General features: G+C 52.1%; 12 protein-coding genes across 13 annotated transcripts; 7 read left to right on the forward strand and 5 right to left on the reverse strand.

The window, feature by feature from the left end:
- Positions 1-556: 556 nt before the first annotated feature.
- On the reverse strand, positions 557-2,385 carry CKM354_000977800 (uncharacterized protein; the record flags this gene model as incomplete). Its single annotated transcript, XM_044805211.1, has 2 exons — positions 557-1,589; positions 1,640-2,385. 2 exons carry the CDS (start codon positions 2,383-2,385, stop codon positions 557-559), a joined length of 1,779 nt encoding a protein of 592 aa, XP_044661146.1.
- A 586-nt stretch (positions 2,386-2,971) lies between these two features.
- CKM354_000977900 (fatty acid alpha-hydroxylase) lies at positions 2,972-4,256 on the reverse strand (the record flags this gene model as incomplete). Its single annotated transcript, XM_044805212.1, has 2 exons — positions 2,972-3,128; positions 3,181-4,256. The coding sequence occupies 2 exons, from the start codon at positions 4,254-4,256 to the stop codon at positions 2,972-2,974; spliced, it is 1,233 nt and encodes a 410-aa protein (XP_044661147.1).
- A 786-nt stretch (positions 4,257-5,042) lies between these two features.
- Positions 5,043-6,648, forward strand: CKM354_000978000 (uncharacterized protein; the record flags this gene model as incomplete). 2 transcript variants are annotated; one of them, XM_044805213.1, is made up of 4 exons in its annotated part: positions 5,043-5,471; positions 5,528-5,632; positions 5,686-5,920; positions 6,020-6,648. In XM_044805213.1, the coding sequence occupies 4 exons, from the start codon at positions 5,043-5,045 to the stop codon at positions 6,646-6,648; spliced, it is 1,398 nt and encodes a 465-aa protein (XP_044661148.1). The 2 variants fall into 2 exon arrangements, with proteins under 2 accessions (XP_044661148.1, XP_044661149.1); XM_044805214.1 differs by lacking the exon at positions 5,686-5,920 and having other exon boundaries at positions 5,977-6,648.
- Positions 6,649-6,959: 311 nt separating this feature from the next.
- CKM354_000978100 (uncharacterized protein) lies at positions 6,960-8,179 on the reverse strand (the record flags this gene model as incomplete). Its single annotated transcript, XM_044805215.1, has 3 exons — positions 6,960-7,137; positions 7,199-7,910; positions 7,963-8,179. 3 exons carry the CDS (start codon positions 8,177-8,179, stop codon positions 6,960-6,962), a joined length of 1,107 nt encoding a protein of 368 aa, XP_044661150.1.
- A 432-nt stretch (positions 8,180-8,611) lies between these two features.
- Positions 8,612-11,953, reverse strand: CKM354_000978200 (uncharacterized protein; the record flags this gene model as incomplete). The annotated part of the gene is made up of 2 exons (XM_044805216.1): positions 8,612-11,260; positions 11,381-11,953. The coding sequence occupies 2 exons, from the start codon at positions 11,951-11,953 to the stop codon at positions 8,612-8,614; spliced, it is 3,222 nt and encodes a 1,073-aa protein (XP_044661151.1).
- Positions 11,954-12,715: 762 nt separating this feature from the next.
- On the forward strand, positions 12,716-13,807 carry CKM354_000978300 (uncharacterized protein; the record flags this gene model as incomplete). Its single annotated transcript, XM_044805217.1, has 2 exons — positions 12,716-13,208; positions 13,260-13,807. 2 exons carry the CDS (start codon positions 12,716-12,718, stop codon positions 13,805-13,807), a joined length of 1,041 nt encoding a protein of 346 aa, XP_044661152.1.
- Positions 13,808-14,619: 812 nt separating this feature from the next.
- CKM354_000978400 (uncharacterized protein) lies at positions 14,620-15,421 on the forward strand (the record flags this gene model as incomplete). The annotated part of the gene is made up of 2 exons (XM_044805218.1): positions 14,620-14,657; positions 14,716-15,421. The coding sequence occupies 2 exons, from the start codon at positions 14,620-14,622 to the stop codon at positions 15,419-15,421; spliced, it is 744 nt and encodes a 247-aa protein (XP_044661153.1).
- A 1,128-nt stretch (positions 15,422-16,549) lies between these two features.
- Positions 16,550-19,276, forward strand: CKM354_000978500 (uncharacterized protein; the record flags this gene model as incomplete). The annotated part of the gene is made up of 1 exon (XM_044805219.1): positions 16,550-19,276. One exon carries the CDS (start codon positions 16,550-16,552, stop codon positions 19,274-19,276), a length of 2,727 nt encoding a protein of 908 aa, XP_044661154.1.
- Positions 19,277-19,935: 659 nt separating this feature from the next.
- Positions 19,936-21,688, forward strand: CKM354_000978600 (uncharacterized protein; the record flags this gene model as incomplete). Its single annotated transcript, XM_044805220.1, has 6 exons — positions 19,936-20,082; positions 20,137-20,846; positions 20,901-21,144; positions 21,200-21,319; positions 21,372-21,489; positions 21,540-21,688. 6 exons carry the CDS (start codon positions 19,936-19,938, stop codon positions 21,686-21,688), a joined length of 1,488 nt encoding a protein of 495 aa, XP_044661155.1.
- A 393-nt stretch (positions 21,689-22,081) lies between these two features.
- Positions 22,082-22,768, forward strand: CKM354_000978700 (uncharacterized protein; the record flags this gene model as incomplete). The annotated part of the gene is made up of 1 exon (XM_044805221.1): positions 22,082-22,768. One exon carries the CDS (start codon positions 22,082-22,084, stop codon positions 22,766-22,768), a length of 687 nt encoding a protein of 228 aa, XP_044661156.1.
- Positions 22,769-22,861: 93 nt separating this feature from the next.
- Positions 22,862-23,671, reverse strand: CKM354_000978800 (uncharacterized protein; the record flags this gene model as incomplete). The annotated part of the gene is made up of 1 exon (XM_044805222.1): positions 22,862-23,671. The coding sequence occupies one exon, from the start codon at positions 23,669-23,671 to the stop codon at positions 22,862-22,864; it is 810 nt and encodes a 269-aa protein (XP_044661157.1).
- Positions 23,672-24,538: 867 nt separating this feature from the next.
- CKM354_000978900 (uncharacterized protein) lies at positions 24,539-25,711 on the forward strand (the record flags this gene model as incomplete). Its single annotated transcript, XM_044805223.1, has 1 exon — positions 24,539-25,711. The coding sequence occupies one exon, from the start codon at positions 24,539-24,541 to the stop codon at positions 25,709-25,711; it is 1,173 nt and encodes a 390-aa protein (XP_044661158.1).
- Between the last annotated feature and the right edge of the window lie 103 nt (positions 25,712-25,814).

The raw sequence follows: 25,814 nt of genomic DNA on the forward strand, positions 1-25,814 counted from the left end.
AGCCCCACGACATATGACTTTACGCTCGAGGCACGCAGCTTATGTGCACCACAAGACGTTTTCAACATACTTTTGATTTGTAGCGCAAGCCCCACATGATAGTAGAGCGTAAGATAGCAGAGCGCAGTATTCGTTACTGTACAGTATGCAAGCCTCCGTTCGCAGGAGCGCCGAGCCGATGTAGCTCCCAAAGCGTGATGTGCGTAAGTGCACCAGCTAGAGTCGCAAAGTCCGGTTGCCAAAAGCATTCAGCGATGTCGACCCATTGCAGCGCTGTCACGCCAGTTTTCAAGAACGTCCCTCGATGCCATCCAGTTGGATGGGCATCTCTTCCCCCAAAACACTCAATGCGCCAGTCTTGAAGTTACCCTCCCGCAGAATCATTCAAACTCCATGTTCGAGCATCGTGCCACAGTAACAAACGCCCAATGTTCACCCAAAAGAAAACGCTTCAGAGTGCAAAGCACGCGTCTCGTTCTGACCTGTCGCCGTTCCCGTTGCCGCCGCCGCAAGTTCATATCTGCATGCGATGAAACAAGTGTAAAACAACATACCTTTAGACGTTGGCAGCCTTGGGGAAGTTCATGTGGTAGACTGCATCAACCACGTACTGTGCAGTGAGCATGCGACCACCGAACCAACGGCCGTTGAGGCCCTTGTAGGCGTTCTCTCCACCCTGGACTCGGTCAAACTTGACGTAGACTTCACCGTCGTTGTTGTCGAGAGCAAGGTCGATGTGGACCACTTTACCATACTTCTCCTCGCATTCCTGCTTGACGTCATCTTTGAGCTCCTTCTGCCAGTTGGGTTCAGTCTCCTCTTCCTGATTGTACATGTTCTTGATGAGGACGCAACGAGTGGCAGTGGTCTGCTCGAAGGTGGCTTTCTTAGCCTGGGTCTTGGGAGCGATCTTCTGCTCTGGCTCGTCAACGCGAGCAAGCTTCTTCATCAGGGCATCGCGGCTGTAGTTCGAGAAGTTCACGCCGCCGACGTCCGTATCGTCGAGAGCTGAAGCTCCACCGGTCTTGTCAACATCGCGAGCTGCGGGTCTGTCGAAGTTGGCGGTACCGCCAGCGTGGGAGCCGCGGCCGCCCATGCCGGAGAACTGAGAGCCTTGAAACTGTGCAGCCTGAGCTTGTGAACCAAACCTCTGAAGCAGAGACTGAGTAGACTCTGGAGTGAACTTGTCGTTACCGAGGCCGACGCGGATTGGGCGTCCGGCCAGCTCGAAGCCGTTCATCTTCTCAAGAGCTTCTTTAGCCTGTGCCGGATCAATAAACTGGACAAAGCCGTAACCCTTGGAGCGACCAGCTTCCTCCTTCTGGAGCTGAACGAACTCGAGCTCGCCGAATGGCTCAAACACGTTCTTCAGGTCGTCTTCAGTGATGGAGAAGTGGATGTTGCCGACGTAGAGGCGATGGAATGGGATGCCGTTAGACTGTGTGGCGGTGCCCTCGGTGTTGCGGGCTTGACGATTCTTCTCTGCTTCAGTGAGCTGGGCGATGATCGGAATACCAAGGAGCTTCTGTCCTGTGAGTCCGATAGCTTTCTCAACAGATTCTTCTTCTTTGAACTCAACGTAGCCAACTCTGTGCAATTGTCAGTAGTGGTAACAACAGTGCGAGAATATACTACTCACCCCTTCGAGCGACCGCTGACCCTGTCCTTCACAATCTGAGCGTCAACCACTGATCCAACCTGCTCAAAGAACTCCTTGAGCTCGCGGGAGCGAAGACGAGCAGCCAACTGCTGAACGAAAACGGTGCGTCTGTCTCGCTCGTCGTCAGTTGGTTCCGGAGTCTTGCGCTTACCACCAGCTGGCGACCGAGCGCGACGGTCTCGACGGTCACCGTCGCGTCGTCCACCCCTGTCGTCACGTCTGCCGCGGTCATCGCGCCCACCGCGACGTCCTGGAGAACGCGAACGTGGGAGGCAATCTCCGTTTGGACGATAGTAGTCGTCATTGCGACCTCCTCCACGGTAGTAGTCTCCGCCGGCACGATCGCGTGAGCGGTGGTTGCGGCGACCGTCTGCCCTAGGAGAGCGGCTTCGACGTCTGCCACTGCGGACACTCCCATTAGCGCTGGCTCTATCAGAGTCTTCATCAGCTCCCTTGGATCGGCGTGCGCGCCGCTCGTTATTCTCTTCGCGTTCGGTAAAATACCTGTCGCGGGGTCCGCTGCTTGAGGTCGGGCGATCTAGGCGGCGGGGGTCGCGCGAGGAAGGTGACGATGGGCGTGAGGTGCCGCCCATGCGGACGTCGGAGTCGCCATTGTTGTTGGCTCCAGCCTTCTGCTGTGCGATCTTCTCTTTTGCCTTCTGCTCCTCGGATTCCAGCAAGTCGGCGATATCTAGATAACCGTCGTCGGTTGGTTGAGTGGCCATGCCTGCGATTCTTGAGTGCTCACAGATTCTCTTATCGAGCTGCGCTGCGTGGGATGGAAGTGCAGTTGTCGAGTCGCTTGTGCTCGAGCTGCACGCGCCCGTCGGAAGCTGTGAGGTGGTGAGTCGCCGTGGGGCGTGCGGGTGAGTAAGAGGTGAGCTATACGCTGTGTGCCGTGAGCTGTGCTGCGAGGCGCCCCAATTGCGACGTTCAATATGAATGTCGCGATGGAGGTGAGTGGGTGACGGAGGAAACGAAGTGGGCGAATTCGAAGTTCTAAGTTACCAACACGCCGGTGCTCGGCTCAATCCGACGGCCAATCACGCGAAACTTCGGGGCTGGATGGAAGGTGCCATTATCGCCGTTCGCGTGCCTTCACCAACACGCTGCACGTAAGGAAAGAGTGACGGGCAAACAGGCGAGCATCTAGCATTGCGGATGCTATATGTACATTTCTCAGGACTCGCCAAGGTGCCGTCCATTATCATTAATTTGTTAATATATACAACGAGCCCTTGCCACGATGGTATCTTCTTGCCTAAACGCCTACGCTATGCCATGCTGTTCTTTCTAATGCTGTACAATGCCTTATGCGGTCTTCAGTACCTTCGGCTGCGGAGGCGGTGGCAGTTCCGTGCCGAAGATCCGGTCCCAGAAGCGACTTGTCACTCCAAAACCGTTCTCGTAATCCATGAAATGATGTTGGAGATGGTACTTCTTGAGTTCCTGGTAGAAGGAAGGAAGTCTGTAAAAGATTAGCGTAAATCGGGGAAAAGGTGGATCTGTAGAGGACTCACTTCTTGTGGTGGAGGAAGTAGTGGGTCAAATCGTAACAAATGTAGCCAAAGATACCACCACAAAACACGGCCGTGGCTGCATACCAGTTGTAGAAGAAGACAGTATGTGCTAGCTTCCAGAATGGCGTTGCGAGGACCAGGAACAAGGTAGGCGGCATCACAAGTCGCAGCCTGTCCATAGGAAGGTAGTGATGAATGCCGTGCAACAGAAAATGAAGCGTGAGAGCAACGCGATTATCCGGTAGGTAATGGTCGATATGGAACAAGCATCGATGTAGGCCATATTCCACGATTGTCCAGATGCAGAGTCCGGTAATCCAGTAAGCCGTCAGTGCGAATGGATTGAGCTGCTGGGCAGAGAGAAAGGTGCCATATGCCACTGGAGGGAGCCAAACGGTTGGAACAACCCACCATGGCGTCTTCGAGAGCGGCTCCAGGAAGTTTCCGAAGAGAGGGGCGCTATCACCACCTTTGTAGTGGCGCGGTCGATGAACCTGCTCAAGGTAGAAGGCCTTGGTGAAGCCACCATTCCAAACCTGCATCAACAATGGCCTGTTGAGATCGAGAAACTTGTGCTTCTTGTAGTCCTGTACCAGATCCGTCTCTTTGCTGAGGTCTTCCTCTGAGCTGAGGCCCGTTGATTCGTAGACAGCTTTCTCCTCCGCTGCTGCCTTGGGTTCGACGTTCTCCCTGGCTAGTACCTCCTGTGTAGCTCCTGTGTTTGCTTTCTTCAGCTCCTCCATGCCTTTCGCTGTGGGCTCCATTGGCAGCACGCTGAACGGATCATCGCTCTTCTTCGCCGCCTCCAAGACCTTCTCAGTCGCTACGAAGCCTATGAGATGGTCGTCCAGGATTTCCCAAGCTGATTCACTGTGGGCATGCGACGCCACGTCCTCCATGATCTCCTTGACATCTTTCCCGCCATACTCCAGGATCAAATCGCCACCACCTGGATGGTCCTCGAGGAATGGAGTGATATCGTAGACTTTGGTGCCGACCGTCACGTAGCAGGACTCCTCAGTGTTGTGTGATGCGACCTTCCTCGATGGGAGGGTGGGGAGCATTCGTCCCGGCATGATGGAACGCGCCGAAGGAGTGTTGGCAAGGCAAAGGGTTTCAGGAACCAAGTTTATCGCGCGCAAGCTCACAGATAAAAATCGACCTCGTGGCGATTGGGGGCAAAGGGTCGTTTGCAGTCTCCCTTGATCCCAGAAATCACGCCGGAGGTCGGGCGATCCGGGATCCACTTGTCTCCTGGTGGTGCGAGTGGTCTGGTGTGATTGGCCTTGTCGGAATTGCACCGACTCCGCCCCTTCCGCTGCTTATTGCAAGGCTGACAAGATGACTTCACCTTTGCTTCTTCCTGTGTTCAATGCGTGATGTGTGTTGTTCAAGCGACGCCGAGCAATGGCTCCTGCCGGAAGCTGACCCAAAGACGCGCCGCGAGGTTGCGATCGCGCTCTGTAAATCACAAGCGGCAACAGGCAAGCAATGGCGCGGGACGGTTGTTGAAACTGGGAACTGTTGAAAAGGTTCACTTTTCGATAGAGTCAATGAAAATAAGCGTTCGGGCACATCGCTGGCACAGGACCACAATGAGTGCCAAATCCCTCACACGCACAGGCACGCGTTCAAATGTATGCAAGAATCGAGGACCGTTGCAGTATTAGGCGTGCAGGTAGGGTCGAGAATGCTGAAGCCGCAGGCAGAATGTCGAACGTTTGTCCCATGCGAGATTCAATTCTGGTCGCTGAAGCGCGACACAAAACTCGCGCTCCACACAAAGTCGCTGAATTGACTGGCGACTGCCGCGCAGAACCAAGTACAGCTCGCACGAACCAGCGCAACAACGCGGCGCCTCAATGTCGTCCACTCTCGTGGATGCAGGAGGGACGCCTCTTTGGTATCCGCCAGCTTCGATACTCGAGGAGTCCTCCTTGCGCTCAACGCTGGTCCAACATGACAAGCCTGGACCCGAGTCGCGACGTCTGAGTTCGCGAACAGAAGCTGCTGGCGCAGAGAAAGAAATGCTGGCTGCGGTGGCACAGAGGTCACTCGAGTACACTTACGCGTCTTTCAAGCCCATCAATCAGCCGGCCAGCGCTGCTCTTGACACGCCGACCAGACACGACTCTCCCGTGCCTCGCATCGCCCCTACTACAACCGAGCTTTTCAGACAGCATTATGGCCGCCAGATCGAAGGTCTCCATATTGACATGTATGAGATTGGTGCGCACGAAGTTCCCACCATAGACCATCACGAGAACCGCGTATATCATATCGGTCTCAATGTGGGTGGCACATTCTGCATGGACTCAATAAGATATGGGAAGCTGACAGACTCCAGACTGGGGGCTCCTACTCTGGCAGATTCGAGAGCAAACCACTTGTGTCTGAGTTGCAGGCGCTTCTGGAAGGAGCTTTGGCAAGCACCGCTGAAAGAGAATCGAAGGTACGCGTTTCGCTATTTACATGTCGCTCTGCTCGATCACTCACATTTTCCAGGCTCTGCGGTACAAAGAGGGCGCGAAAATGGAACAATTGATTCGTGCCCACTTGGATGCCGGCGGCAAACTCATTGTCGAGCAGACATCCGCCAGTGCAGAACAGAACGCTGGAATTGAGTGCCATCTTCCGGGATGCTTAGCTCGCAGCAAATCAATTCCTCCCACAAACTTTTACCTCGACCTCCAGCATACCTCTTCCGGGCCTGAGCGGAACGAGGAAGGCCGCCACTTCTGTCTGCTCTGTCTCGAGTGGCTTTAGGAAGGTCACTACAACGATGGAGCTCTGCAGCACCCTGGTGTGCAACGAAGATCGCCCTCGTCTGATGAATCAGTAACTTTGCATGGATCGCCGGTGAAGGAGCCAGTAGATACACCTCAGCTTGATGGTGTCGAACCCGAGCACCATGGAGCCGATGGCAACGGTGGACCTGTCCGCAAAGTACACGAGATAGAAGAGCCAAAGGGCTACAATGGCGGGTTACAAGCATCTCGATGGGCACACGCGAACCCAGAAGCACCGCAAGCCCGACCTGTACGATTGCCCACTCCCGAGCCCGGACCGGATAAGATGACAGACGACAAAACACCAGACTCGCCAGCCTCCATCAATTCGACCGGCGAGTGGCAGCATCCCCCTCGCCGATTCCAATATATTGCGTCCTTCATCGAACCAAGTGCAACTCTACCAGCAGAGTACAGGGCAGCAGTATTCTTGTGGAAAGCTGCGAGCAAAACTCAACTCTCCTGGGAGCAACACCTGCACAAGCTGAAAAGTCTGCGGAAGGATCACACTGGGAACAGCTTGCTCGTTGAACAAATCGAGAAGGACTTTCAGATTGAGAACGATGAATATGGTGAGGAGGAAATTCGAGCATACGAGGCTCAGACAGCTTCACGCAAGAAAGACTGCTATGGAAATGTGCTATCGGTCGTTCTTGCTTGGGTCAAAAATGAACATTGATTGCGTGGATCCTTGTGGTTGCTAGGACGCATTGCATTTGAGAATTTGTGCGAGGAGCTACTTTCCTGGCAGGTCAGCTTGAGTTCAACGTGAGCTTCTTGACAGCTCTCTCGGACGAGGATGTGACGTCTGGAGCTTTTGTAACTGAGAAGATCAGGACTTGAAGGCAGTGAAGGCAGTGAAGGCAGTGAAGGCAGTGAAGGCGTGGATACATGTGCCACTCCACGTAATGACAGACGTCTATACTACACATCGAATGACCTGTGCGTCTCAGCAATCGAAACTGATCATCCTAGACCGGTACTGCTCCATCAGTAGGCAGGCTCTAGCCCAAAATCGCGCCTCACAGTCCTTCCCTCCGCTTTGATCGAGACAAACCAGACCTTGTAGGCATTGAAGATGTAAATCCCATTCGGAACGAAAATGAAATTGTTTGAACCTGGTGCACCAACAAGGAATTTTCCAATCAACACACCTTCGGGATTCCAGCTGCATAAACATCAGTCAGTGAGAAGCTCGCACGCACCGATCTCGAATTGGCAACACTTACACGTGAACGCCATCAGCCGCGGCCGAATACACATTCCCCTTCACATCAGTATGAATCCCATCTGGAAAGCCGATATCGCTGTATGCGAAGACCTGTCGATTCGCCAATCTCTTTCCATCGCTTGTGATATCGAATCGATAGATCGTCGCCGGATCAGTCAAATTGTCCTTATTCGGAAACGTATGCGACCCAGTATCGGTAACATAAACGTGCTTATAATCCGGCGAGAATTCAATTCCGTTAGGCGCGATGAAATAATCTGCTACAGCTTGAAGCACTCCAGTCAAAGGCTCAAAGCGGTAAACTTGAGGACGAATGACGGGTTCGGAGCCAAAGTATTGCCAGTAAGCGTAGCGAGCATCGGTGAACCAGAGATCTCCTGTGTGAGGGTGTTGGACTATATCGTTGAGGGAACTGAAGTTTCGGCCGAAGTAGGAGTTTAGCAGGACTTGAGTTTCGTTGGTTGAAGGGTTGACGACTGTTAGTTTGGAGTAGTTGTTTAGGTCGCCTTCGTCGCAAAAGATGATGGATTGGCCTTCGGTGCTGTTTGCTGGGGTTCCGGGTGGGTAGTAGGCTGTTGCGCCGTTGGCTTCGGAGACGTTGGGATAGCGGATGCTGGTGATTTCGTCGGTTTCGACGTCGATTACTGTGACGTTGATGGGGTTGTCGAGACTGCCGGCCCAGTTGCTCGTGGCGTAGATTTTCTTGGTTGCTACGAAGTGTTGTTAGAGGGCTGGTGGTGAGCTTCGGGTGTTGAGACGAACCGTGGTTGTAAACGCCAGCCTCGTGGAAGGCATCCCAGGGCAGCTCAGCCACGAGTCTTGAGGTTGCATTCGTTCCGACAACATCGTCTATGAAAGCTTGATCGTATGCAAGCAAGGACACTTGGTCGGTCGACGCATTGGCGATAGCGTTGATCTCATTGGCGTAGTCCAAGCTGGTTGCCAGCTGCAGCAGGTTGACGTGAGTTATGTTGACCATATTGTTTACAATTCTGGCTTGCTTAACAGTTACATGCAGACTTTTCAAGTCTTATTGTATGTGTCGAAGGGCCGACTCAAGAGGTAGAAGAGTCCGCCATGCTTTGCCAATACCGCTCACGACGTCACCAAGCACTGGCGCTGTCGATCATCCAGTCGAAGCGGCTAAATACATAGAGTGGCAGCTCTGCTCATTTTCGGCAAGAGAGTAGTTCGTTGTCGGCCTGTCGACAAGAACTTGGCGATGGTATTCGGCCGAGTGGAAACGCAAGCTGTGCAAGCACGCAAGCGACTCCAAATTCTCCACATTCGACTCCTTAGAGTGGAGAACGCAGAGAGCGGGCAGCCACTGGAGTGGGCTTGCAATTGCCGACCTCCTCTTTTCAACGAAGTCGTTCGAAATGCATTCAGAGCATGTTGTAGCATATTTGCTTCAGTCCATTTTCGTTCTCCCCATAGTATTGGCACGCGTTCTTGTCAGGACAAGAGTCTCCTCCGATTCATTCCTTTCAGGATCAGACGTCGACACGATGTGATACGAAAAATCGAGCTCTCCCACAAGCTCCTTGACACCAGCTACTAGCCGCCGCAGGTCTTCATAGATGAATTTGGTGCCAATCTGAATTACCGCGAAACTCGCATAGCCTGGTTCGGCGATGTGCCTGATACTCAACATGTCCTTGTCCATCTCTTCAAGCTTCTGTGACAAGAAGAATGGTTCTGGCACGCGCAGGTAAGGTGGAAGTGCTTGTTCAGACGTAATCGAAGCCGAGAGAAGCGTGAGCATTGTCGTGACTTGCTCTGAAGTATAGTTGGCTTCGCCGATCAATTTCTGGAAGCCATGAAGCCACTGTAAACCATGTTGTGCTTCGCCTTCGGCTCGCAGTTCTTCGAAACTGTAAGATGCCACGGAGACCAACGACATGAAGTTGAGCATGCTTTGCAGTTGATTGATAAGTCGCTGATACTGCTCCTGTGGGAATTTACCTCCGATGGGAATGTCGTACTTAACGACCTGGGCCTGCGCTCTTAGGCTCGCAATCGTCAGGCTCGCCTTCGAATAGAGCTTGCTGCGGGCTTTCTCCAGTCTACGGCCTGGGCTGTCCTTCGAAGTCAAATCGCCTTGTGCATTTCCAAGCCGAAGCCGCACAGTCTCATGCATGACCGAGTAATAGTTGGCCAGAAGATACAGCGTGGAGCCGAGCTGCCTCCGCAATTGGTTGTGTTCAGTGATGGGATAGGGAAACCAAGTCCAGATCCAGCCCACGAATAGACCTGCACAGACGGTCGCCAGTCGGATTCCCGCGAGCTCATATATCGGATAGTAGGCCTGGCCATTAGAGGTTGACACCTCAATACCAAGCTTCCTGACCTGTAGCTCGTAGCCCGTGATCAATGCATTTGTGAGTTGGAAGATCACTCCGACTTGAACATAAGCCGGGTATAAAAGCATGATGTATGCTCCGAAGTGAGCAAAGATGAAGAAGAACACGATGACACCAGTCGTTTCCTCGTTGACAATGTACCAGCCTACAAGAGAAGTCACCAAAGCCAATGCCGTTCCAGACACGCGGATAAAGAAGCCTCTGAGCGACTGGCCAAAGGTGGGAGACAGAGATATAGTGATCATTATCTGTGCCCAGAACAATCTTTGCTCTGTGAAGAACCTTTGCGTAGGCCGTAGAAAGCTCACGATAGCAAGAGTCATAGTAGCTGCTACGACACGAAGTCCAAAGGAGGCGGCAGGAGACTGAAAGAAGTGAGCAATCTTACGAAGCTTGTTGCCAAAGCGCTCCCAAGCATTTGTGGGAGGCAAGTGCTCTGGATCTTTGCGTTTCTTGAAAGCATCTCCGAGGTAGACCTGCGCCCTGCAACCATCTGTGTTCATGTCATTATCGTCTGCAGCATCCTCATCGTCCTTGAGAAGGCTGGACAGCCACTTCCTTGTCCTTTTGTAGCCAGGCACCACCAATCGCCGTTTTTCGAGTTTCCCGTGAGCCTTGAATGCATCCACGGCCAAGATGAACTTGTGAGTTCGGCGAGCTATGGTTATGAGCAGGAACTCGAAGTATAGAACGAGGAAGAGCTGGCGCCTCAAGTGTCGATGAGGATCGGACAGAAAACCTTCGTGCATCCAAGCTGGAGCGTCCAGATTCGCGACTGTTGGGTCTTCGAAGAAATTCTCGGGAAGCTGGATATCATGCAGATGACACCACTCTCGAAGTGTGACTTTCTTACTCTCCTTAAATTCCTGAGCTCGTCGCCAAAAGACTCCTGCGAAGCCATCCTCACCTGGTCTTGGTTCAAGCGTTCCCTGTTTCTCGACGTCCTCGCCGCCTCTTTTTAAGGGCTTGGGCCCGAGTTGCAAGACGATGCGTGCATGCTCCAGTCCCTCATCAATTGTCTGAGTGATCTGGTCAAATGGCTCCCGAAGACGTTTCATCAATCCGTGCCACTCGTTCACTGCTTCTATCCTCATCATCTCGCTCTCATTAGGGGCGTCTTCAGGCGCAGCGTTGGAAAAGTCAACGTTCCTGTTCCATCCCGATTCTTCTGCGATGCGAACAAAGATATCAGCCATGCAGCTAAGGCCAACGATGGGTACCATTATCAAACGCAACAGGCGAAAGATCTCTTGAATGTCATCCGGGCCAAGCTTTCCGAGAGCAACCTCACGTTTCGCGAAAGGTAGATCTGTTGCCAGTTTGCCATAGAGAGCCGATAGGGCGTCCATTTTCTGCTTGAAAGCTCTAGCCTCCGAGCTCCTTGGAAGCTTCTCCCCATTCGTGTTCGTTGTGGCAGTCGTGAACATATCTGTACGTTCCAAGCTGCGCATGTAGTCTAAGTTGGCCTGCAAAGCTCCCCGAAGCGACGCGATGAACCCTGTGATACCTTTGAACGCTACTTGCCTGCTGTTGAGTGGAAAGATCAGAAGCGAGATGATTGTGCCAATGCCAAAGCCGGTAAGAAATCCCACCAGGAGTCTTCTCGCAAAGGATTCCGCAGCAGCCATTGTCGCAAACTGTGGCCCGTAGACCATAGAGACGTTTGCAAAAATGGCCCAACAAATGCAAGGAATGTTCTGTGATTGGGTAACTCAAGGTCAGCATGTGCGAAAAAAAACTTCATCTTCTTTTTAGGTATTTCCAGCAGTCATGCAAAATAGCCGTAAAAAGGCAAATACATTAACAGGCAAACTTACGTACTGCGGCAGCTTCGCCCTCACTACACTGATAGAAAAGACCTGGGCGACCAACCAGACGGCTGCTACAGCGCTTGCAGAAGAATCGTAGGGAGCTGTGCTGCCTCTGCGTGCCTTGATACAGCAGTACATCGCAAGTAGTGATATGGCTGCGCCCAGGCAGAGGAACAGAAGATTGACCAGCATGGTTTGAAGGAACTTTGCGCGAGGCATCATCACCACTGAAAGTATCGTCATCACCACAGCAAGGTAGCCGAGAGTGGTATAGTAGTTGGCGAAGCCGTCCAGCTGGTACAGCGCAAGGGTGACAGTCGGTGCGATTGACGACTTGAACATTGATCGATAAACCCTGGAGTCGATTCCGGTCTTCTGCCATATCGCAATGCTTTTTTGGAGCAGAGAACGCCTCTTGGGGGCCGTCTCCGCACCGGCAGTCTGGTCATTACTCCGTACTGTAGATAGCGTCGACTTCCTTCTCGTGAGTCCGCCATTGAATCCATTGTCGCGTCGTTCCGCTGTCGGTGTTGTGCTCTGTTCTGAAGCGAACGTGTTTCTCGTCTCTACGCGTTCCATGGCGTTTCCAATGTCCTTTCCATCGGCAAGCTGATTGTTGTCTGCCCAAATGTTTGCACTTGTTGGGTTTCATTGATTCATGACTTGAAAGCTCTTCTCAATTCATCTTGATGTGGAGTGACTTTTGAAAGACACTGGGTGTGTTGAGGAAGAAAATGTACAGTCAAGCCACGCGCGTCAAAGACAAAACTTCCGTTCTTGCCGAAAGACGATATCGGTGGTTGCTACGGCTCCTGCCTATCTATCGTAAGCCGAATCGCTAGGGACGAGACGACTAAAGGCCGAAAAATGTGGACAATTGTATCTTTGTCATAAAAGTAAGTGCTGATGCATCTTGTTGCAGCAAAACAGCACCTCATCCCACAGTCACAGCTCGGCAGGAGCCTGGCGACGGTCTTGGCACTAGCCGACAACAAGCGCTTCGCTCCTTTCCATGCGACTTCAACAACACCATCTCCATTCTTGCGCGTTGCCAGCGCCAGAGTGCCACCACCGGACCTTCAGCATCGATTGCCAGCCTCTGTTGCCAACGCCAATTGTCGGAGCCGCCTGCCACCACCAAGCGGTGGCCATCGCCGTCGCGCCGACAGTTTCGGCGCACCGGTGGACTAATCTGTGAGGAACAGGGCCTCCGCCTCACCAGCGGCATCAGACCGCAGCGAGTCGCACTCGCCCGAACGAGACATCAGCATCGAAGCCATCTCAGAAGACCACTTCACATCTGCGCAGTTTCCATTGCCTGTGCGCCTACTACCAGCAACCATGACGGACCGACTCCCGCACAATCTCCTGGCGCTTTTCCAGCCGCGCCCACCGCTTCGCTACATGCCCCCGGCTGATCACGCGCCTGAAGATCGCAAGACACACCAGATCGATGGCATCGCGCAGTTTCTGCCAATGCTTCAGGCCAAGAAAGAGGAGGCCAAGGCAGAGGTTGTGACAGAATGCGGCCTGCAGAAGCGCGATCGCGTCGTGAGGGAGAAGCAAGAGAAGCAGAAGTGGCTGCTTGAGGAAGGATACAAGGATTTGTACAAGCCCGCTGAAGACGAGAACATTCGCGGAGACGCTTTCAAGACGCTCTTTGTTGGCCGACTGCCATACGACTGCACGACTAAGGACCTGGAGAAGGAGTTTGGCCGCTTCGGACCTATCGAGCGCGTGAGAATCGTGACTGATCGCGGAGAAGCCTCGACGAAGAAGGGCAAGCCCAAAGGTTACGCCTTCGTCCTCTTCGAGCGCGAGAAGGACATGAAAGGTGCGCTTTGACTAGTCTTTTACCATTCTTCACTTGCTAACGGAAGCACAGCTGCCTACAAGGACTGCGAGAACCTACGCATTCGCGGCCGTCCGGTCATCGTTGATGTCGAGCGCGGTCGCACTGTTAGTGGTTGGCGCCCTAGACGCTTCGGAGGTGGACTGGGTGGACGACACTACACGAAACAACAGGCCCCACGTCCTATGGGCTTTGGTGGCCCACCGCCAGGTCCAGGATTCCGAGGTGGTTTCCGTGGAGGATTCGGCGATCGCGGCGGTTTCCGCGGAGGCAGAGGAGGTGGCAGAGGAGGTGGCTTCCGTGGTGGCGGAGGTGGAGGATACGGCGGCGTTGGATACGGTGGTGGTCCAGATGGCGCCCCCTCCGGCCCTCGCTCCGGCGGCGGATTCGGAGGCAGTCGAGGCTATGACGATCGCGGTCCACGTGGCAGTGGCAGAGACAACGCCAACTACGAGCCACTTCCACCGAGGGGAGATCGTGGCGGAGGCGGCTACCGTGATCGCGACCGCGACTACAACAGCGGTTCGAAGCGCCCATTCGAAGGTGGGTACGACGATTCACGACAGAGACGACGCTACTAAAGGAAGCACGGAGACTGGTAAGATCCTCCCAACTAACCACACGAAGATCTCGGGGTAAGTATACTGATCAGGCCAGCTCACTGCAGCCGCTTACCTTACAGGCTTCTTCTTACTGGGTACTGCAAGATGTGTCCTACACGTCCTGCACACCACTTCGACATGATTGCTTTCACACACACGAAACACAAACAACGGTGAGTCGGACTACCTCCTTAAGGGTAAGGTACCGGCTCGCGCACGACACATTGTACTACGCATGTACGAACAGACACCAGCTGGATGCGCGAGAGGAAAGGGCTGGGTACAAGGAGGCTCCGTTTCCCTATCTTTGCATCACTGCTTCTTTACTGTTGGGTGTCAGCACGCTCTGAATGAGGTCAGCACTGCCTTGCTTGTGCGAGCAAGCTGCTACCTATGTACTTGTAGCAGGTAGGTTCGGAGGAGAATGTACGCTACGGTCATGTTGTATCGAAGCAGACCCCGACCTGCGTGTGTAACAAAATAGCAAAAGTCAAAACATGGAAAGAAATCCAACTTTGCCTCACTCTCAACGCCAACAGTGGTAGTACAACACACCCGCTGCTGAAGCCTCACTCTTGGACGTTGGTTCTGCTCACCCGAAAGTACCCGAGCGCGTGAAACTGGGCTTTTCTCGGGCAGCCTCAACTGACATCAGAAGCTCCCCACGTCGACGTACCCCTCCAAAACAGAATTTAATTCCTGAACCTTTGGCGGGCCCATTGACAGCAGACACACCTTGATCACGAACAGAAACCACACTCCCCAAATCAAACACCACAAACACCGCAATCATGGCACGCCAATTCTTCGTCGGAGGCAACTTCAAGATGTGAGTTCCCCGCCAAACGGCCTTCAAGCACTACCAAATACTGACCACTCTACAACAGGAACGGAACCATTTCCAAAATCAAGGAAATCGTCTCTCACCTGAACGAAGCCAAAGTCGACCCTAACACCGAAGTCGTCATCTCCCCACCATCGCTCTACCTCCTCCTAACCCGCGAGCACCTCCGCAAAGGCATAGAAGTCGCAGCCCAAAACGTCTTCGACAAGCCAAACGGCGCTTTCACCGGTGAGATCTCCGTCGAGCAGCTCAAGGACTCCAACATCACATGGACAATCCTCGGCCACTCGGAGCGCCGAACCATCATTCAAGAGACTAGCGAGTTCATTGCTAGCAAGACCAAGTCTGCTCTCGATGGCGGTCTGGGAGTCATTCTGTGCTGCGGTGAGACTCTCGAGCAGCGTGAGGCAAACAAGACGATGGATGTTGTGCTTGCTCAGCTCAAGGCTGTGAGCGAGCAGGTCAAGGACTGGAGCAAGGTTGTTGTCGCATACGAGCCTGTGTGGGCTATTGGTACCGGCAAGGTCGCCACGAATGAGCAGGCGCAAGAGGTGCACAAGGGTATCCGAGAGTGGATTGCGAAGGAGCTGGGCAACGAGGCTGCGGAGAAGACTAGAATTATCTATGGTGGTAGTGTGAGTGAGAAGAACTGCAAGGATTTGGCTAAGGAGGCGGACATCGATGGTTTCTTGGTCGGTGGTGCCAGTTTGAAGCCTGCGTTTGTGGATATCATCAACGCGAAGCAGTAGATGCGAAGCGTGGACTGTAGGCACTGAAGGCTTGCCGTGAATGATATGCTTCGGGTTTACGACATTATGAGAAATGGCAGACTCGTAGAGTTACTCAGGAACTGCGTAAAAGGAAAAGCAAAACAGTAGTCAACTTCTGTGAGTAGGTATGACTTTCAGAGTTTTTCGAGATGTTATTGAACTATCCACTCAACTCATGATTTATAGCCTTTGATGCTTCAGAGAATTCTATCACTTGACAACGCTTCGATTTTTTGAATTAAGCGTCCTCGACCAGCTCGATGCCCGGGGAGCCAGATCTTGGCGCTGGTGCTCAACCTAACTTCCCGCAGTTGCTATCTCCTGTGCCATCCCTCATCACCATCTTCTGTCAACGCCTATACCACGACCTCAAAGATTGCAAATTCACGTATTTGTTCCTGCGGATACGTCTAGTATAGGACGTTTTGGACGCCAAAACGCCTGCTGCTACTCTTTGCATCCGCAAGGCAGAAGTGCGAGCAAACCTCACCACTTGCTCAATCGCCATCGTTCTCGAGCATTGCAGGACTAGCCGAAAGGCATCTGTGGCCAGATTCGGGACTCATCATCTAATGGCTTCAAACACCTCACATAGCAGCTCTGAACACGACTGGTCTCGCCTCCAGGAGCCTTTGTCGCAGCGATGAGTTGCGTCCTGTATCGCATACCATGCGTCGAGACCAACCAGCTCCGATCTACATACAGAGAGGATGATATCACTCTCAAGTATAGAAGGTCCTGTAGCATTGTGCGTGTCTGGGTGTTATGGCTGATTCACGCAAGTAGAATGGCTCTTCCCATTATCACATGCTTGATCACAGCTCCATACAGCTGATTATGGTACGAATTCGCTCACATGTTTTTCAGGAATTCACCTCAAGCAATGCCTTGAGCACAAAACTCATTGCAATTCTTCTGCCACTCCAAGGACTCTTCTTCCACATCCTGGCTGGATACACAAAAAGAACGCTTCCGACTGGTATCACTCCAAGTCGGCCTCTCATCACCACTCGAACGGAGCTTACAGGCACTCCATCCGCTCAATTACCACGCCTCTCTACCGCGGTGGCACTGTCGGGTGCCAGCGATCACTTTTCCCCAAGCAAGATGGTGTCCTTCTTCGGCCTTGGTCTGCTTGGAATCAGTCTCCTGGCCCTGCTGAGTCCGACTGTCGCTGGTTCACTCAACTCTTTCGACGACTCTTCTTTGCCAGATGAGCGCCCGGTCGACGCCCCCGTCAATATGAAACTACCGCCAGGATTCCCAGCTGATGTGCCAGCTTCGACTACGTTCACCTTGCCTCCCACAGCTGAAGCGATCTTGCCGGCCGGTGCCTCTGGTGACTCGGGGGCATCTGCAACACTGTCTTGGGAGCCTGCTGTTCGGACGGAGCCAGGCAACAGACGCATCTCGCCATATGTTAAAGACATTCCTGGCTCTCCTGTGACGACTGGCACTCCGGAGATCTGCACGCCAATGACATGCACGCAATCCTACTTCAACCAGGAAGTCGTGAGTACGGATAAGTGCAACTTCATCTACGAATCGACCAGCTGGCGTTGCTCGAAATCTACAGCATACACGTCAAAGTGTCTGGACTACGCGAAGCCTTTGACCGACTGCCTGTACTACGGGACTGAGGTCCCAGTTGGCTCGTGGGTGGAACCAGGCCCATTCGCTGTTTTCGGTGGATCTGGAAAGACTCTCTACGACACAGTCACTCCCAGAGTAACACTCCATTGTGTTTCACCATCGCCGAACGCGTCACCCACGTGTACCTCTTGGTGTTCCTACAGCACAAAACTACCTCCAAATGACATAAGTATATGTTCGGAAGACAAGAAGCTGGGCTGCTTCCGAACAACTTCTACTTGTGTAGAAAGTCTTCCGGCGTGCCTCTACAAGATGTACGATAGCGCAGGCAGAATTATGTGCGTCCCTCCAACCATGCCGGTAGGCGGATGCTCAACTGCGACTTACTACAGTCCGTCAGCAGTGCACTCTGGCATTACTGATTACCTCACGACATCAATTTGCAGTTATCCCGGCCAATCAATGCCCTCCTGCTTTATTTACAATCTCATTGGTACCTTGGGGTGCATCCCGTTCTCAAAAGCGACCGAGGTACCTTCCACAGTCGTATCGACAACTGTGCCAGCCACGACCGCTTCGTCGTCAACATCAATCACAAAAGCACTGAGCTGCGCATACGGAACAACGACTTTTCCGTTCACCTGGAAGATTTGTTCTGGCCTATCTTGCGCTACGTCGTCTTCTGTTGCAACCCAATGCAAAGAAATCGTCACCTCAAAAACGCACTCGGAATCTTGGAGTCCACCGAGCAGCTCTAGTAGCAGCTCACAGGCACCTTCGATTTCGACTGATCCGACCCGGACACAGTCGGCAACTGTCACTCCAACATTCCGTCCTGACAATCAGAAGTTTCAGATCTTCCTCGACGAACCGACCAAAGGCTTTCTTTCAAGATTGGCAGCCACATATTGTCAAGGCCAGTGGTGCGAGAATGCGTTGATTCATTCCGAGATCATGACACACCTCCATCTGAATGGATTCACCGCAGACAGAATCAGAGGATGGAATCTCGACAACACGAACGAACATGTGCTGGAGGACAATAATGCCACGGAGTGGTGGGCCACAAACGCCATGGCAGATTATGTTGCGCAAGAATACACCCATAACCGTCCACTGAGCGACACCATCATCATTGATGAGATGCTACAGGGTCTTGAGAGTGAAAAGCTTGCAGAGTACAATGAAGACGAGAGTCCTACTACAAGCACTGCCACTGTGCCAGAAGCTCCGACGCTTACTCCAGCCTGCCAGCTCTCATCAGGTGAGCCAATGGCAAGCGCCGATGTCATGGCATTGGCGAGCGCTTTAGAATGGCGGTTTGGTCAGATGGTCATGAAGCCGAAGCCAACTCTAAGCTGCGTAAATTTTGTAGTTGATGTTGCAAGGCTTGGTTGCCTCTGCAACATGTCCACCACCACAGGAACTTTCAGCCACAGCACACGCACATATACCACAACAGAAGGAGGATCAGCTAGTGTTACAACCGATGTTTGTGGCGGCTACACTACTTGGCCAAAAATCAGCACGCGCAGCCTGACACCAAATCCAACAATTTCTCCTATTCCCATAGAGACAATGAGGTGCGAGACCGCCGAGGTTGGATGGCTATCTCCTTCTTACGACAAATGCGCAAACGCTTTTTGCAGCGCAGCCGTAATAGGCCAGTGGTATGCCCGTGATCCAGAAATGCACGGAAAATTGAGATGGCGCTGCCCTATACCTGGCACAGAGACATATCCTCGTAACAGAGGACTGGTCTTTCTCATTCATTTCGAGGACAAAGCCTGCCCGCCCGGACGTCCGCATGACGTTGAATTCGAGAATCAGGAAACCACCGACTACGATATCTCTGATGAAACTTGCATGGAAACCTTCACGAGGTTGAAGAGTTGCAAGTTTGCGATGAAGAAAGACGGCAAGTACTACTTTACTGGAGGTGGCGTGTACTCCGAGTGTTTGTGGTGGCGAGCATATTGGCCCGGACGCGAACACGATACGCCTGGCTTGGAGAAACTTGCTGGAGAGATGGATGAGTTCCAGATGAATCTTACTCGGCACGCCGATGAGGAGTACTGGCGGCTTACTGACGCAGAGCAGCACTGGGCGAATGGCACTGCACGACTTGCATCGGATGGGTCGATCAATCTCATGAATGGCACCAGGGGCAACGCGACATCGACAGATCTCGTAACATTCACGAAGGCATCAGCAGAAAATGACTTGAACGAGAGAGTGTGAGATTGCTGGACGAGACTGGAAGGCTGAAGTCCTTCACACGAGCTGTGGATGCTTCCACTTTCCGATCACCTGTCAACAGCAATTCCAAGCGCAAGCCACCAACGCATGCTATCGCTCTTTCAGGCTTTCCATGCTAGTAAGTTCATGGCGAATCTTCTCAATAGCGAAACATCTTGGCGCAAAACCGTGATCATGGCAGGTCGAGAGCAACGACAGCTCGCAGACTAACGATCTTTCCAAATAGCTAGACATCGCAGTCAGAAGTAAGTCTTACATCAACGTCGTAGAGTAGTTCGCAAAACATTAATCACAGCCTGCATTTCCCATGTGGCTGTCACGCTACTCCGCAAACCCCAATGTCGATCAGCGAGGCTCCAACTCCGGCTAAGGTTCGCAAGTGCCTGTACTCCTCTCCTTGGCATCTTCCCAAGTACATCCAAGCCGGGATCAGGATCAGGATTGTCGTTTATGGTATTCCGTCACCTTGGCTTTGCTCTTGTGCTGTAACAGTGTTACGAGACTACAGCAGGTTGTTGCAAGGATGATGTACGATATATATGAAGTCGCAGATCCGATGGCGCGTTGCGTTTGAAACATTGTCCTCCTCATTGATGATTGATAGAGCGTTCTTATCGTTACACTAGTCGATACCTGCCACGATGAGACGCTGCTATGGTAGAGGAGCGCCACTGAGGGCTGGTCTCTACGTTTGTTGTTTATCGGCCTTTCTTTTCTTCGGCTATGATCAAGGAGTTCTTAGTGGCTTGCTTCAGAATCCTTTCTTTCGAGAGCAATTCAACAATCCTGTAAGCTAGCCACCTGTATGCCCAATCGACGCATGACTGCTAACCGTTTGATAGAGCGATGTAGTCACTGGCATCACAGTAGGAAGCTATTGCCTGGGCTCCCTCATCGGATGCGGCATCAACTTCTTCATCGGAGACTATTTCGGACGTCGACGAATGATATGGCTCGCCATGATTCTCATCATCATCGGAGCAACTTTGCAGACATCTGCCGTCAATCTGGCTCACCTCATCGTTGGCCGCATCATTACTGGGTTCGGAACCGGGATCGATAGCAGCACAGTCCCTATGTATCAGTCTGAGCTCTCGAAGAAGGAATATCGTGGTCGATTGGTCAGCTGGGAGATCTGGTTCATTGGTGTGGGTATCGTCCTCAGTTACTGGATCGATTATGGATTCAGCTATGTGCAGTCTCATGCTGCTTGGCGCACTCCCATCGGAATACAGTTGATTTTCGCGATCATTGTGGTCTTCGTGGTCTGGGGCTTGCCGGAATCGCCAAGATGGCTTGCAAAACGTGGTCGAGAAGACGAAGCTGCAGAAGTGATCTGTGCAGTCTGGGACCTGAAACCGGACGATCCATATGTGATTGAGGAGATGGCCGCGATTCGTGCTGCGGTTGCTCTGGAAAGACGCGAAGGCGGACAATCGTATATGTCAGTTTTCATACCTGATGCGCTGCAAACACCTCGTCGAGTCGCACTCGCCTGGTTTGGGCTGTTCATGAATCAGATGGGCGGTATCAACCTCGTAGTGTATTACATGTAAGTATCGTCAAGTTCGGAATGCTCGCTCGATCCCTGCTGACTCGGATCTAGGCCAACAGTATTGGTCCAGAACGTTGGTCTCAGCCTAAACACGTCTCTGCTCATCGCTGGTTTCGTCCAAATGATGTTCATCGTCGGCAACACGCTGCCAGCTTTGGCACTGGATCGAATGGGTCGACGACCAACGATGATCTGGGGCTGTGCCTTGCTCTCATTCTGCATGATGATGATCACGATTCTGCTCAGCATTGGCCGTCAAGCAACATCGTCCGCGGCTATTGCATTCTTCTTCTTGGTTAGTAGCCACTGGGGACCACCTCAGTTGCTCGCATTATTGACCGACTTCACAGTTCATGCTCATCTTCGGTGGTACAATCAATGTCGTGCCTTGGGTATACGGACCGGAGATTCTGCCACTGGAAGCGAGAACCAGAGGAACTTCCATCTCAGTATCTGCTCATTGGCTCTGGGTGAGTGAAGGCCTACCTTGAAGTAACCGATTATTGCTGACTCGAAATACAGAACTTTTTCATCGTTATGATTACCCCCGTGCTCATCAATCGTATCGATTGGGCGACATACATCATCTTCACCATTACTAATGCTGCCTTCGTGCCCATCGTGTATTTCTTCTATCCCGGTAAGACTTAATGCTGTGACATTGACTTCCGCGTGCTGATGAAGGCATAGAAACAAGTAATATCAGTCTGGAAGACATTGATAAGCTATTTTTGCCTGAGGATATGCAAGACTTCGCCACTCGCAATTCGATGGACGGCGCCCCAGGACCAGAGAGCAGCAAGGGCGAAACAACCAACGTTGTTGAGAAGGTCGCATGAAGTCCTTTGTTCCAGCGATGAAACTTTCAGCAGACGGAAACGTGCTTGAGGCATGAAACAAGGCTTTTAGGTCCAGTCTGGTAGTTCAGCGCTTGAGAAGCTTCGCGTGCATTGGGATATACTTCCACAATACAATGCAACAATCTTCTCAGTTCGACATTGATGATAGGTATATCATTGCAGCTGCGATGCAGCTCCGCGAGATCTGAACGTCGGGTTGACATCATCCATGACGTGTAGCAGATAACTTTGTGGATGCATTATTGAGACACGTCCGTGTGTGAAAGAGCATGCTCTGCTCCAAATCATCAGCTGGTCCGTCGTAATATCTAAAGCGACTATACAGCAAGTCCACGCAGCAAAGAAAAAGAGAAACAGAAGAACACTTCAATCATGCCCTCTCAAGAACATGCCGCAAAGATGGAAAAGGAATACGAACCTGAACCGGATCCTCAGAACCTCACATACAATAAGGAGAATCCACAAAATAATGCGCCAACTCAAGTCGACTACGAGCCTCATCCAGAAAAGTCAATTCCTCTCTCATCTACACGCCAAAAGATTGTCAATGCAATCACAAGCCTCTATTCGGGTTCATGCAAAGAGGGCGGCACGGGCGAAGAGGATCTCAAAGTGTATGCTCCGGAGGCGGTGTACGACGACCCGTGGTCATACTGTGATACCCGTTACAAAATTGCTGGCCAATGGTATGGAATTCCCAAGATCTTCCACTCGAAAACTCTGGCCACCGAAGTCGTGGAAAGTACAGATGCCTCTGAAAAGGATCAAGCCAAGCCAGGCGAGGATGGTCGGATAGTCTTCAAGCTGCGGCAGGAGTATACTGTCAAGGCGATCAAACTGAGCAAACCTGTGAACAGCCTGGTCAGCTTGACTCTGCAGAAGATAGACGGGGAGGAGAAAGTCCGATATCACAAAGACATGTGGAACCAAAACGATTATTCTCACGAGGGCATTGGTAGGTATATGAAGGAATTGAATGGTGACCATCTCACCAAGATAACGCGACCGCCTGGGTGGTTGAAGGAAGGGGCAGAGTCTGAAGGTGTGCCGTCCTCGTAGACTTGCCGAAATGTCCGGAAATTATGTTCGAGTATTGCTTTTGAAGCGAATGTACTGGATCCTGAAGTAGTACCTCCCTACGCCGAGTGACTTTCACTCCAGCAGTGCAACAGCTCTCATAGGTCCTCCACTCCCATCCCGGATCTTCAGTGGGGAGCCTATGAAGCGAAATCTGCCCTTACCTACCACCTGTTCGAGGTTGTCCAGGCCTTCAATGTGAGTGGTATTGCGTTCTCCGCAAGCGTTATGGGCTTGAAAATTTGGCTCGCCTTCTGGAGCAGGGCTTATAGCTTCCACACCAAAGATCTTGCAGCCTTTATCTGCTAGCCAATGGACAGCTTCGAGAGACAGGCCAGGAAAGTCGTGTTGCCAACGTGGATCGCTGGATGGTACGCGCTTGTTGAAAGCCATGTATATCATGACTGTGTCTTCTTCATGGATTTGTTCGCCTGTCTTTTGTAATGCGTCTTCCATTTCTTGCACACTAATCGTGGCTTTGAGCTCCACGTGAGAGAGGTCGAGACATATTGCTGAGGTGTAGAAATTGTCGAGAGGAATCTGATCGATCGACAGAGCGCCTGGAGTCGGATCAAAATGCTTCGGCGCGTCAACATGAGTACCAGCATGATCGCTCATTGATATATAGTAGGAAGCTGATCGGAGAGTGGTGTTCCCGGCCTTCTTTGGCTGGTGTGTGTCCCATGGCGTAAGAACGACCGGAGGATGGAATGGATGGGCAGGGCTGCGATGATAGAGCTCTCGACTGAGGTCGACAAGCTTCGGTTTAGGCGATGCCTTCGTGGCATTTCGTCTTCGAGTGTCACGGCGAGCTAGGTAGGGCCCGACGTCATATGCTCGTGCGAGCAATATTCTGCGCGTTAGCAAGGTCTTTCGTGTGAACATCGTGAGCCTGAGTCACATGTAGGATGAAAGCCACGTATGTGAGCGGTTTATTCCCCAAGCAGATCATCATCACTTGGCCATGGGACATGAGAGAGCTACTGTAGGCCGACTCAACGTCATGTTGCAGCTTCGAGCTTCATACTTGCGCCAGCTGGGGCGTAGACAACTTGGAAGATATATGATATTGGTGAGATACTCTCACTCCATCGAAGCAAGCACTACAAACTTGTTTCTTCGGCTCAATGGTCTAGTGGTATGATTCTTGCTTTGGGTAGCTTCGTGCTCTGCTTGCAAGAGGTCCTTGGTTCAATTCCGAGTTGAGCCCTGTCTTTTTGGCGGGTTTATATCGTTCTAATGGTATAGAATGGTTGTGTGGTGTGGTGTTGGCTATCTCCGTGGGTCAGGTGAATGCCAAGCCATTCGGGTGCCTAAAAATGCAGCAGGCGGCCACGTCTTTTTTTGGAGTCAATTCAGGCATAAGGAAAGCTCACTCGGTCCACAACCGGATCGTTTCCGCCCGTCAATTGCACCAATACTTGCATTTGGTCGATAAGCCTATCAGTTTGTCGAGTCTGATTGTATCGAAGCATTCTGGGGGAAGACAGCATAACGAATGATTTGAACGCCTTATAACAGTGTATTGAATCGATTCGCAGCATGTGAGGGATTCAAGTATCGCCGTTGCAGAGTTGCACCGTATTCGCGAATTGTTCCACCCAGCGCCAAGAAGTGAAGTCAAATCTTCAGGCATTCAGGCACACCCGCATCTCCAGCTGTAGCTTCCTCGAACAACGCGCTTTCGCAACCACAGCACACTGCTCACCCCCACCGAAACAATGAACACAAAATGAAACCTCCAAAAGCAACATGCTCAATTTCATGGACTATGTCCAGACAGCGTTCTATCGCAAATCGCGATGGAACGTCGACAACAGCTATGCCTCCTTGACCACAACCTCGATCAACCTTCTCGACTTCCAGATTCCATCTGGTCTGAGACTCCATGTCTCCTCCTTATCGTCGCCGAACTTTGCGACATCGTATACGCTTGGTAGTAGAGGCGTGGTAGACGGATCCTTGAGCTTCTTGTACACGAATCTGGGCCTACAAGTTGCGAGTAAGAGCAGTGATGTGCCGTTGAGCAAATTGGTGAGAGGATATCGGCATTTGCAGGAGCTGCGGGGGCCAGATGGTAAGGACATCTTATCAGCAGACCGCAAAAAGGATTCGTTGCTTTACGGCCGGCTGTACCTACCCAACAGTTCGCTCGAAGCATTATATCTACGACGAATCTCCCCAAGCCGCCTGCTTCAGTTGAAATGCGTATCAGATGAGAGATTGCCGAATGGAGGCACGCTTCTGGCTACTTTGCAAAACGATCAGGGAAAATACACGACAGAGTATCTGTACTCGACAGACTCAGCATTGCTGGGCGTTCGCGGTCTTTACAACTTTGGCCACGACCCACGCCATGCTCTCGAGGACCAACATGCGATACAAATCGACAAATTGCCCGCTCATCCTTGGGATCATCAAGGTGGAAGACTGAGCGCAGGTGCCGAGGCATATTTCAGTCCACTAAACAAATCCGGCGGCATCAGCACAGGACTGCGCTTCACCACATTGCCTTCGCATACTGGGTTTCCCTATACAATGGCTCTAACAGTCAACCCGCTTATGGGGAATCTGTCTTCCACGTATGCTGTCAAAGCGGGACCGAATCTGGCATTGTGCTCGCGTTTTGATTTCAATGTGTACAGCTATGAGAGCGACGTTGTTGTAGGACTGGAATTGTGGCAGCGGGAGCAGCCTACGGAGGAGAATGTGTGGGCGCAGCAGCTCATTCGTGCTGGGTGGAAGAAGACGGATGAGGATGTGAAGGGGGTGTTGAAGGCGAGGGTGGACAATCATGGAAAGGTTGGGCTACTGTGGGAATGCCGATTCAAAGAGCTACTGTTGGGGGTCGGTGCCGATGTGGATTTGAAGAAGAGTGAGAGAATTATTGGGAAGGTTGGCCTTGAAGTGAGCTATTCTAGCTGATCATGACCCACTGTGTCAGCACTACCGAGGACGCGAGGATATCCACGCAGTCAGATTTTGCTCATCTGATCCCGCCTCCTAATGAGCGAGCAACTGGTTAAAC

Source organism: Cercospora kikuchii, assembly GCF_019650295.1.
Source record: "Cercospora kikuchii DNA, contig_00006, whole genome shotgun sequence".
Taxonomy (NCBI): Eukaryota; Fungi; Ascomycota; class Dothideomycetes; order Mycosphaerellales; family Mycosphaerellaceae; genus Cercospora; species Cercospora kikuchii.